The sequence below is a fragment of the Cryptotermes secundus genome, unplaced genomic scaffold (genome assembly GCF_002891405.2).
Source record: "Cryptotermes secundus unplaced genomic scaffold, Csec_1.0 scaffold596, whole genome shotgun sequence".
NCBI lineage: Eukaryota > Metazoa > Arthropoda > Insecta > Blattodea > Kalotermitidae > Cryptotermes > Cryptotermes secundus.
Window position 1 is genome coordinate 246,710 of NW_019738355.1, and position 12,969 is coordinate 259,678.

General features: G+C 36.8%; 1 protein-coding gene across 2 annotated transcripts in view; it reads left to right on the forward strand.

The window, feature by feature from the left end:
- Nucleotides 1-12,969, forward strand: part of LOC111870822 (ER membrane protein complex subunit 1) — a 35,555-nt gene that overhangs the window by 3,027 nt on the left and 19,559 nt on the right. The window contains exons 2-7 of one of the 2 annotated variants that reach the window (XM_023863389.2): nt 725-840; nt 2,409-2,589; nt 3,633-3,788; nt 5,361-5,691; nt 7,787-8,099; nt 9,003-9,020. In XM_023863389.2, the coding sequence (XP_023719157.1) occupies nt 725-840; nt 2,409-2,589; nt 3,633-3,788; nt 5,361-5,691; nt 7,787-8,099; nt 9,003-9,020 (1,115 nt within the window). The remainder of the gene's footprint in view (nt 1-724; nt 841-2,408; nt 2,590-3,632; nt 3,789-5,360; nt 5,692-7,786; nt 8,100-9,002; nt 9,021-12,969) is intronic. The other variant, XM_023863390.2, reaches the window with a different exon arrangement.

Here is a 12,969-nt window from a genome sequence, read left to right on the forward strand (position 1 = left end):
CAAAGATGTGGCAGATGTCAAATATTTGGGAATGATGGTAAAAATCAGAATCACATTTATGAAGAAATTAGGAACAGGTTAAATCTTGGGATATGTTTGCTGCCATTTGCTTCAGAATCCTTTGTCTTCCCATTTGTTGTCTAAAACATAAAGATTAAAATATAAGTATTAGCAGTTGTTTTATATAGATGAAGAACTTTGTCTCTCACATTAAGGGAAGAAGATGGATTGACTGTGTTTGAGAACAGAGTTTGTAGGAGAATATTTGGAACTGATAGGAAGGAAGTAACTGTAGGCTGGAGAAAAAATGTGTAGTGCAGAGATGGATAATCTCTACTCTTCACCAGGTATTCTTAGAATAATGAAATCAAGGAGGATGAGATGGATGTGGCATGTAGTCCACATAGGAGAGGTGAGGATGCACACAGAATTTTGGTGGGAAAACCTGACGGAAAGAGACCATTTTGAAATGTAACTGTATATGGGAAGGTAATATTATAGTGTATCTTAAAGACACGATGTGGGAGGGTGTGAACCAGATTAACTTTGCTCAGGACAGTGACCAGTGGACATAGTAATCAACTTCCTGGTTCCATGAAAGCCAGGGAATTTCTTGAATTGCTGGGTAACTGTTGGTTTCTTAAGAAAGGATTTAGCTACTGTTACCCAGTACTTCAGTTTTTGATGCTATGTGACAAGATTAATGTTTACCTCCTCCTTTCAGGAGACAGACCTACATTGGGAAGTTGAAGTTTGCTTATTTAGACACAATATCTACAACAAAGAAAGCGTTTGTTGCTACTGAAGAGAATGTAGTTGCAGCACTAAATTTGAAGACTGGTAATTTCATCATCAGTTTTATCCCTCTTTCTCTCTTTCTGTCTTAACATTTTGTGTGAACATTGTCCACCATCTGTTGTATTTTATATATTTTTGGGAGTTGCTTCTACTTCTGTCTTCTTGTGAATTGTTATTGTTTTTATTTTTAATATTAATGAGAGTAGTCAGGATCTGAACACTAACCTGCAGTCTTACCAGCAGGTTGTCCTGGTTGTCAAACTTTGCAATATATTTATTTGTGACTATATCTCAGTCAATAGTCAGTGGCCAATATGATTACTGTGTAATGAATTAGTCAATGACATAAATGTCTTCAGATTCATTAGTTCCTTCCCTATTGAACACTCTTTTGGGCCTCTCTCTCCTTTGATTATAATTTAGCCTTTTAAAGTAATTGTTCTCACAGAGAGTTTGACATTGCTCCATTTGGATTTATGTAATATTTTGAAGTGGGTATCAAAATGCAATGCACTTCGATCACTGGACACCTAAAACATTTAGGCAGTGACCTAATATCAGAATGAAACTGAACATTGAGGTTAAGTGGCTAAAACTTTTTCATATTCAGGCGAGTGTTTTCTTTCAACATATACACATGCCAGCAAACTTGCATAAAGTGGCATATCTGCACATGGACTGTATACTTTAACCTAGAAGCTAAAACTGGGCATAAGAATACCAACAGGCATGTATTTAAAAAAAGACCTGCTAAGTCAGATCATTCCAGTTTCACGTCTTCGTGCAGAGGTTGGATATCCAGGTTTTAGTTTTCTGCAGCCTGTCCAGGCAATGCTGGTATAGTACAATAAGCCATGGCTGCATCTACCTTGTTTCCAGTTCATTGTTCCCCAGTACTATGCTGTATGACACTATAATTAATACAGTTGAAAGGTGTCAGTAAATTGCCCCCAAAAACATTGAATTGGAGTGAGTTTTGTAACACTTTAAATCTGGATACTTGAACTTTTTTGTTGTCTTGTGAAAATAGCTGATGACTTCATTTGAAAATCGCTGTTGTATAGGGTAATTTAACTATAAGTCATTTGCATCTAGAAATTCCTGGCTACTGATTAATGAATTACCAATTTATTTAGTATAGAATTCAGTCCAACTGAAATTTTGGTTTAATTAGCAAAAATTGTATTGTCTCCAAATCAATTTCTTCAGTATGTTTAATGACAATTTCACTTCAGCGGTATATATTTAATAATATGAGTTTCACAGTTTTGAAGAGTTTTCCGATGACTTGCTTTCTGTCTGGTTTGGTCTCTGTTAATGAATATAATTAATGTCAAAGCTACTATGGACACAGTATACAAACAAATGAAGGCACTTTTGGTGTGCAGCGTGGACAAAACTAAGATGTGAACTGGATTAAACTGCTTAGAGGAAGCTTTATGAATCTTTGGGTTCCCTAATTGGGAATTTTATCATCAGCTGAATAATGATCTGCAGCTCAAGGATCCTATACTGCAGAGAATTGGTTTGTTAGTAAGTCTGTAAGGTAGTCTCTTAAGTGTTTGTATAGCATATATAAGCAGAGTACAGCGTTTACTACTGCTTTCTAGGTCAAATTGTTTGGAGACATGTCCTGGAGAAGGCAGATCAAGGGGAAATCCAATTTATGGATGGTGATGGTGATGACATTGTGACTGTGTCAGGTAGAAATATTTTTGTGGTGCGGACATGGGATCCTCACAATGGTTTTCTTAAATCTGAGTGGACAGTGGCACAACCATTAATCAGGAGGTAATGCTTGTTGTTTTGATAGGTGTTAAGCTACTTACAAGATACAGATTTACTTCAAAACTCTTATTAGTCTTAAACAATGTAAATGCTCCAAAACCAAGTGCTACATAAGGTACCCTTTTCCAAGAGGATAATTTCAAAGGAAAATAATTGTATCAGATTTCTAGATAAACTTAACCTCCTCCTATTTCTCTGTTGTGACCCATTTTAAGAATACAGAATGTTTTCTAGTGGAGAACTATGTTTGCACTGTTGGTATAGTGACTAGGCTTTGGGCTGTATGATTGAGGAATTTGGGTTCGATTCCAGACAAGGGCAAGAGATTTTCCTCTTCTCCACAGCATCCAGACCAGTTCTGGGGCATACCTAGTCTCCTGCCCATTGGTTACTGGGCATATTCCCTGGTGGTAAAGCAGCCAGGCATGACCACTAATGTCCATTTAGTGCAGATGTTAAGAATGTGTGGGGCTATACCTCCACTTCCCCATATGTCTTCATGCCATGATGTTTAATGGATAACTTTACCTTTTCCTTGCCCCTAGTATTGCCCTTTGTCTACTTCTGTTGCCACTCACTGACTTCAGAAATGTTCCTGTCTTTCCCTTTTGCATATACGATGATCATTAATTTAATACTAGCATTAATATCACACTCATGGGAATGAAGGTACCTGTGAGAGTGAGCCCCTTTTGCCTTCATGAGGGTAATTGTGTGATTTCTTAAGCACATGTTTAACCCTTTGCATAAACATTTTGAATCTCCTGACACTTATTCATAGCAGAGGGATTTTGCAATTCAAATGCTCACTTTTGCAATGGCTCATAATATAACTAATATTTAATACCCTGTTTCTCTGTTATCTTCAAATATAAAACTGAAGGAAACCTTAAATTAAGGTTGTGTAATTTTGAAATTACAGGTTTGGAACTACAGGATTTGAATATTAAATGGAGGACAGCCTTATAAGTGAAAAATATTGAACAGTGGTTCCATTGTATTTGTATGAGTCTTTTGGTGTTGTTAACTGTCCAACTTTTTTTCAGACTGATAGATATAAAGTGGTTTTTGTACCAAAAGCAACTGTTCCAAGTTGTATCTGTTGCCCTCTCTGACATAACCATCACTGCTTACAACATATCAGCAGGTACCAAAGTTTCATCTGATCTCATTCATGCACCATGGATGGCACAGGATTCCAGGTATTATTTTCTTTCTTTGTTTATATTGGTTTCATAAAGGTAAAACATGCATGTTCTCCATATGCTCTTCACAGTAATTTTGTGATAGTTCCAGCATTTTTCTGTGGTTCTGTTCTAGGTTTATTTAACAATGCTGTGTGTATCTCATTTTATATATTGTTCAATGAGAAGATGATCTGTGAGTAACGAATTGGAAAGGATCTGGAAGGAAGTAGTCATGAGCTAATTGAAGTTATTATCCCAGCATTTACCTGAAGGGACTGAGGGAAACCATAACAAACCTCAGTCAAGATAGTGATCCTTCAGGCTGAGGTATGAACTCAGGATATTCTGAGTATGAAGTACGAGAGTGTTTTTACATTATTTACTTAAGAAGCTGGGACACATGGTAGCATAGTTGGTTGAGGCACTATGCTACAAGCCAAAAGGTCATGGGTTCAATTCCTGATCATGTCATTGGATTTTACAATTGACCTAAACACTCCAGCTATATTATGACCCTTGAGTCTACTCAGCCTGTAACAGAAATGAGTACAAGGAATCTTCCTTGTGGTAAAGGGTGGCTGGTGTGTAGGGATGACAACCTCATGGCCATCTGTGAGCCGTTTATCTAAAAAATATGGGAGCCTTGACATCTCACAACCCTATGGCCCTCCATGGCCTGATACAGGGATAGATTTACCTTTATTTTTGTACTTAAAAAGCCATGTAATTGCCTGTGTTTTGAGGCTTCCTGTCCAAGCTTAATTTATTTATTGATTGCATGTTGGTTTTAGTACATATTACAAAGGGTAAAGAACAGCAGTGTGCCTTGTGGTACTAGATGTAAATATCTTCTTCTTTACTGGTGCTACAACCCTGTGTGGGTCTTGGCCTTCTCCATAGTTTCGTAACAGTAAATATGTCTGGGTTGGGATTATTAGACCCATTCTCAACCCCCAACTCTGAGAACTGGGGAGTACATTTTGTCTTACCCATACCCTTTGACCTGTCTGGCATGGGTGGCTCTACCAGGAGCGTACACTCCCACCAGCATAGCTCTACACGTCATTGGGGTTCACAGACCTCCTCTCCATGACAAGGCAGTAATCCTTGAGGAGAATGTATGTATGTTATAATCTTGAAGATAAATTATTTGTTCTCTGCCTGTACTGCTTCAGACTCTGGCTCTTGGTCACAAAACAACTTGCATTTTATGTATATAAATATTTCTAGTAATTTTTAAATATGAAAATGAAACTAAGTGGACAAGAATGGTATAAAGCTCAATAAAATAAACTGAATTAAGTCAGTCCTGAAGGAACCTTAATGATGTAGTAAACCAGCGAGTTTCATCTTATGTTGGCATCAGAGGATCGGAAGTATGTAGACAGTGCTTATGTATGTCATCATGGGAAGCCCGTGTACATAACAGCTGCCACATCTACAAGTAAACCGACTAAATACAATTGCACGAAAGTACGCAATAAAAATGAAGTTAAAACTTCTTAAATTCTTTTATTATCCTGGTCACATATTTGTTTGGCTTGCAGTGAAACATGTTAAGCCTCTTGTATGTGTCTGCTTATGTAGGTGTGTGTTGGCCGTGCCATACCTGGCTTGCTTGGATAAGGTAGGACAGGAAGTGCTCCTGCATTCTTTCTCTTTAACTGGGGCCGGTACTCAGACCAAGTCACTGTCTGCATTCATGGGAGAAGTAAAGACCAGTGTAACACTGGAAACAGTTGGAGGATCTCAGCCTGTTGTAGAAGTGGCCATGGTGGGCAACTCCAGCAAACACATACTCCTTCTGGAAGCAAATGGATTTACATTGTATCCTCACCAGCTTCCATCTGCAGCTAAACTGTATGTTGCATCTTATGAGAAGAGCAGTATTGTACTGCAAGCATTGTATATGGAAGGGGTAAGCATTATTGTGCAATTTTTATGCTTTGCATCAATTTAAGGTATAGTAGTGACTGTTTTGGCCATGGTTGTTCTGAACTTTCCATCTTCCTTCCAGCTGATTGTCAGAATAAAATAAAATTATATTTGAAAATTAATACCTTCTGGTATGTGGTGCCATGTAAGATATACATCCCAGGACACTTCCTAGTCACCATTGAGAGAACCTCGAATCCAACAAATCCATATCTGATGACTCTCTGGGAGAATAACTTCCCTTGCAGTAAATAAAGGCTCTGACTAAGCTGGTGTTATGCAAAATTACATCACAAAAATTTGTGTTTGCTTAAAGGAGTTACTGTATACAATTGTGATAAATTAACTTATTTACATGCTTAGTTAATGCAACTGTTTATATAAAACTGAATGCAATTATATGATCAAAAATAGCAGATTAATTTTTAAGACATTTAGTGGCATACAAAATAAACAGTGAAAGAAGCTCAGTCAAGTATCAGAGTAATTGTGATGCCACAAGAGGCATGGTTTTGGTGTATATTCAGTATGTGGTATCACCAGAGGTTATGATTATATGGTTACAATTTCCAGCACAGTGAAAATGTGAATATCGATATTTGTTTTGTTCACTATTATGGATTTTTTAAATTGACCTAATCCTTCCAGGCGCACTGTGGCCCTGGGGTTGATTCAGCCTCTAACAGAAATGAGTACCAGTAATCTTCCTGGGGGATAAAGGGTGGCCAGCACATGAGGCTGACAGCCTTACCGCCATCTGTGAGCCAATTGTCTAGATAATGTAGGACCCTCAGCGCCTCACAATCCTATGGGCTTCCATGGCCTGTTACAGGGATACCTTTATTTTTTTTTACAGTGAAATGAGGTGTGAGTCCTAAAAGGTTTAACATTTCTTACATAAAATGTGGGTTGTCTACTAAGTTTGTATTCGCTAAATGGGGGAAGAGAACAGATTATTTATGTTGGGCAGAAGTATTCTGTATATAAGGTGGGATTTCAGTAAACATGGGAACATCAAATTGGGATTTTAGTATAATACTCATGTGACTGCTTACTCCTCCTCCCACTCTTCCATTTTACATGCATAATCACCCACTGCTCTTTTTCTGATGCTGATGCAACAGCATTAACTAATATTTGGATTTGTCATAGCCTTTTGGATGTTTATTTGAATAGAATGAGTTACTGGTTTCTTCCAGACAGATAAGTGACTCTTGTTAAGTATCCTGACATAGGGTCTGCCTCCACAGATTTCTTGTATAGGCCCTACATTCTTGTATTCCGTGTGAGGTGATTGCTCCGTTCCTTTGCCTTTGCAAAGCCTTTGCAACATCAAAATATCACTCCCAGAAAGTAACATATTTATTATATCTAGTAACAAGAGGTCCAAATCATAAAATTTCACCAACAAAACCATAAGTAATGACTTTCTGAAGGGCAAATAATAATGGTGATAGATAATGATGAAAGTCAATAATAAGCTAATGCAAGGCATAAGGTGTTGGTGAGTTTTATTTATGGTTCAACCGCATCTTTAGATCTGCATTTTGCCTGATGTCATACAGCATAAGGTAAGGTAAGGTAAGATAAAGTTGTTCCTGTAAATAACTAATTAGTCACTACACCATGAAGATGTTTGTAGAAGTGAACATATAGATCCACGTGTTCTTGACTTTAGCACTAGTTGGAGGTGAGTGTTAAGTTTTATGTCTTGGCCGCTTGACCCCCAAGGAAAGAGCCCCCAGTACCCCGTTGATTAGGAGGCTGGGTGGGCGCCAGAGCAAGTCTGGACAACGTGAAGAGGAGAAAAATCTTTCTCCTGCTGGGACTTGAGCTCTGACCCATCAGCTGTCCAGCCCATAGCCACTTGCTATATCAACTGCACTATGTAGAAAAATTAATTGCTCCATATCATACCTGTACTAAACTGTAATATGTAAAGCATATTTAAGTTTGTTCATCTTATAATGTAAGGCTGCAGAAATTTCATTGGCACAGCAAAGGATTAATTCTGGTTCTCTTCCTCCCCAGTTAGGAAACTTGTAATATTTTACAGTGATGTACTCTAATTTTTTCAGTGGTTGGTGCTGTCAGGATCCACACTAGAGACTGGAAAAGAACTGAGTGATCTTGCAGGAAAACTGAAGTATCCATCAGGATTAGGTGAAGGGAATATAGCAGCTGCAGTGTGTTCCCCAAAGAAGGATAAAGGAAAAGGCTGTCGGATATTACTGGTGACAGATGATCATGCGATTGCTCTGATGTCCCATCCAGGAAAGTTTGTGTGGGTTAGAGAAGAAGCTCTGGCATCAATTGCTGCAGTTGAGATTTTAGATTTGCCAGTGTCTGACACTGATGCAGCAATTGAGAAGGAATTTGACCATAAAGAGAGTTAGTATTAAAATATTAATTGTGTTATCTTTTCATATATGGTAAAGCTAGATACATTATTTTTTTGAGAGGATCATACAAAATAACAGTAAAATAAAATGTTTCACCCTTTCCCTGCAAATGAACCAATTATGCCAGTGGCAGGTGAAATGTGTTGTGCCAGTCCCATAATGATCTGATCTGGTCTGTGCTTAGAGACTTGTTTTCTGTTGCTTCTAATTCTTTTGTATGTTGAGAGATGGAACTACTGTTGCACAGTGGTGTAAGATTTAGAAAGACCATTCAGAAGGTGACTGCAAAGTAGGAACATGCTAGAGGTTAATCTAGGGATGGAATAAGCCAAAGGAGGTGAAAGTAACAGTTTTTCATAGTCCGTAGCACTGGGTATGGCTGTTAGAGGGTTAAGATTACGGAAACAAATATTTATTGTCCTCAAAAAAGAATACTTTTATCACACAGTATGCTGATTGCTTACAATCAGTTATAATTCTGTAGTTCAGAGGAAAACAGTGGTAACTACTATCACATAGGTTTGCAGTAGACCATTTGAGCTGCCAGCATATACCTTTATTCAGAATGGAATTTGGACTAATTTTTTATACATTAAATTCCTGATTTAATTCTTACCAGTATAGTTTTATTTATGTGGTAACATAAAAGTATCACTTTATCCCACATGAGAGATGCATTTTTGATACATTTATTTCCTGTGATCTGTTCTGTCAGAATGTTTCTGTTTAATGGTTGGGATGGGGGGAGAGGTCACTTTTTGTACATTATAATGGAATTAAAATGGTGACAGATAAGAAGTGCTGCATCCTTAACATTGAAATTTTATTATATATATTGTGACATATTGAACATATGAACCTTTCTTGTTTCATTGCTTTTCTGTGCTGCCAGTGGATTTTGGGGTTTCATGTAAGTATAGGATGGATTTTGCATGAAGCATTTTGCAGCATGCTCTTTCTCTTTTGGATGTGTAGAATGTTTTTGTTTTGTCAGTAACAGAATAGAAGTTGGTATAAACCTAACTTGAAATGCTGAGTAATAAAACATCATGCCACTGTTTAGCACTTCTTTTTGACCTTCTGCCAGGAGATTGTGTGGCTTAAGTTTTTTATCTTATTTGTAAGACTTATGCTAGAGAAAAGCCTGTGAAGTCATCAGATACAAAATATTAAAATGGGATTCATATTTATTAAGGCTACCTAATTCTAGAGAAAGTAATTCTGTACTAAAAATAAATTTGATGCAATTCAGAATGGAATTATGAAAAACAAAGTATAGAGTCGTGGTATAATAAATAGTGATTTAGCTTGTATATATTTTGGCAGCAACATAATTGCTAATTATAAGCACAGTCTGACTGATTAAGGAAAAATCTGAAGAGAGTCAATTTGTAATTGATTATGTACATTGTGTAAAGAAAGAAGTTTTATGGCCTAGAAGGAATGATATGTACCATCAGTGAAGGAGTTTATAAGAGTCTTCACAGATGGGTTAAAGCTTACTGCACTATATATTCTCTGGATTGCAAAGGTGAAAAAAGACATCTCTTTCCCATTTATCTTTAAATCATATATCTCATATGCTCTCTATATATTTTCTGATACTGTCAAAATGACAGATGACATCACATATACTCGTACACTACAATGGAACGTACACATACACATACTCGTATATGACATAAACACCATCCCAAGTGCAACAATTTATTGTAATTCTTTTGTCTTGCCCTCTTCTACACTACATGTTTCGGCCGCAAACGGCCATCATCAGGTGTATACACTTACGTAGCTGTTACACTGCACTTAGTTTAAAATTTAAAACCACGAGTCTTCCCAATTGTTCTTTTTGTCGTTACTAACAGGTTTCGATTTATTAGAATCTACTTTGCTGATATCTGTAGAAGATGGCAAGACAAAAGAACTACGATAAATTGTTGCACTTGGGACGGTGTTTATGTCATATATCGTATAGAGTGCAACAGGATGCTTAAATATAATATTGTACACATACACATATCCAACACCTCACCTATTTACTTATGAGTATTTTATCTGTTTCATGAATTTATTTGATTTTAACATTTAGAGTAAATATTGACATTTTATTTATGACTGTTTGGTTGTAAAATGGATCCACTTTAGCTGAACAATTCAACAACATTTATTTATTCATGTACCACCCGATAATGATCTAATATAATTTAAACATGCAGTGGATATATTCGATAAAACAAGTACTAGTATGTTTTAATATTGATTTTACTGTTAATTGTTGTTTTGATGGAAACAGGGCACTTGATAGACACAACAGGATGCCAGAAATAAAGATTACACATTTACAAATATCTGCAATGTTTAAAACAAGAATTTCCTAAACAGTTTCTAAATTCTTAATAACATTCATATATGCTTTCATTAACTTAATTTCATTTAACAGAGAATGTTTACAGAGTAATACATAGATTATGTTTGCCTGATTTTAAAAGAAAGTATCATGAAAATCTTTAAAATGGCAACTACATATCACATAATATCAACATTCACAGAATGAAAACAGTGCACTACAAGAAAAGACTGACCATTCCTTTGTGGTCTGCTACAAAGGCCCACTTTTATACAACCAAGGTGAAAGATTACAACGAGAAATAGCTTAATTTTGCAGCTGTTATTAGTCTGGTTGCAGAACATTTATTTTTACGTGTCATCAAGTTGATGCCAGCTTTCAAATGAGTGGTCATGCACCTCTGTAAGTGCTTCTGTTCACTCGCAATTTCAGCTGGATGAAAAACTCCTACAGGATTATAAATATAGATATATAATTAGGAAAAGGCAGTGTAGAATTTCATGAAGCACCTCTTCAGTTATGGCTGCTTCTTGGCTGTACAGTTGTTTTTTTTACAGCTGTTTATTTATTTATTCATGGAAAAAGGTCCCAGTTTGTCATACTTGTTGTTTGTACAGTCAGAAAGAAAGACGTTTTACTTAATATTGGAAGGTGAGTTACTTTTCTTCAGAGTAAAGCAGAATATGGAAGTACAGAAATGCAAAAGCAGTTGTAAGATTTGAGATTTTCATGGCAGTGACTATGAAGAATATCGTCTTCTGGGATGTGGCGCCATGTAGATCTTGTATGAACCAATGTTTCAGAGGAACATATTGTCCCCATCTTAAAGGTAGAAAAATTCGCAAGTGAGGAACCAGCATGAGGAGATGACATCGGTTCACACAAGATCTACACAGTGCCACATCCTAGAAGACAGCATTCTTCATAATCTTAGGTTCTTGAAGATGTCTGTATTATAGAATTTATTTCACTTTGTTTTGGGCAGTTTTCACAGTTATTGCATTCAGATGTTTGTAGGAATGTATGTGTTATTTTCTTAATAGCACTGTTACATGATTTGTGTTGGTTATTTTAGATTTTAGATAGAAATTTTTGCCATGTGTTAAGTATGTTTAGATCAGCAGTTCTTAAGGAGTAACTTTATCATGGCTACATTCATGAACACATATGCAGGTAAAGTCATTCCTGTGCTTAATTACTTGAGCACTATGCCATGAAGACGTAGGAGTGGAGGGTATGGCTCCACCATTCTTGACCTTGGTACTAGATGAATCAGACTTTCGTGACAAACATTGTGTGCATCTTGTATACTAGAGGCTTCATCATTTTATACATGTAGAAAGCAAGAAATTTAAATATTGGACTGAAACTTGATATTATGTTTCTTCTGACTTTTCTCTCTCCATTCTTTCATCCATTCATTCATTCTCTCTTTTTCATTCTTTCATCTGAGGTGGTGTTTATGTTTATATAATATGTTTTACTGTTGTGGCATGGGAATTGGGTGATTAAAGGAAGGTTCTGAACTCAAGTGCAGATTTTTCTGCATGCCACCACCTTCTGTCACATCTGACAACATTATTTGAATGGAAGTTATGGTTAATAATCCATGATAAGCTGTAGATCATCTCTTCTTGTCGTCACTTCACTTTGTCATTGGAAGTAAACAGAATTACATCCAATGGATGCACCCACTTAAAGTGGATTCTGCCCCTCATGCCACTCAAGAAGTCAGCAAAATCAAGATATTTCATGTAATAGAAATATACATGTATGGTAAAGGTAAATGTTCCCCATCCTCAAGCACAATTTCCTTAAGCCCAACAGGGGAATGGAGATTAAATTATACATTCCAGATCTTGGCAAAATTACAGGTGAATGGTCAGGTCCATGCACCAGCTGTTCTGCTTCCAGGGAAAGAGTCCCAGTACCTACTGGGAAGGAGGCTTTGTGGGTCCCAGAGCCAATCTGGACTAGATGAAAGTAAATAATCCCCAACTCAGTTAGGAATCAAACCTTGACTTTGTAGCTCTATCACTTCACTGACTGAACTAACAGTACATGCATGTGTATGCAGATACACACACACACATACACATGCATATGCATACTGTTTTGACTCTGCATGTTGTGACAGTGTTCAGTAATCAGTGGATAGGTTATTCCATGTAACAATCAGAAAAATGATCACAGCTGTTTGAGGAACCATCATTAAGATCAATCTGGTTCCAACAATGAAAGGTGGCACTGTTTCTTGGTAGTCAGTAAGTTACATCAAGACCATTATTGATCCCTTTTGAGCCTCTGAACAGTCTTATGCCAACACTTCATGCAGCGCTAATGGAGCAGTTATTCTGCATATGTAGACAAAAGAATAATTAGAATGTAAAGTCAAAGAAGCTCCAAAAAGAGGCAGAGGTTCTGTTTTATAGCACGTGCGTGTGCATGTGTATTTGGAATAGAAATGTGAGCAGTGTCTGTGTATCTCTTCAGCTGCTAGTCTTCACATGTG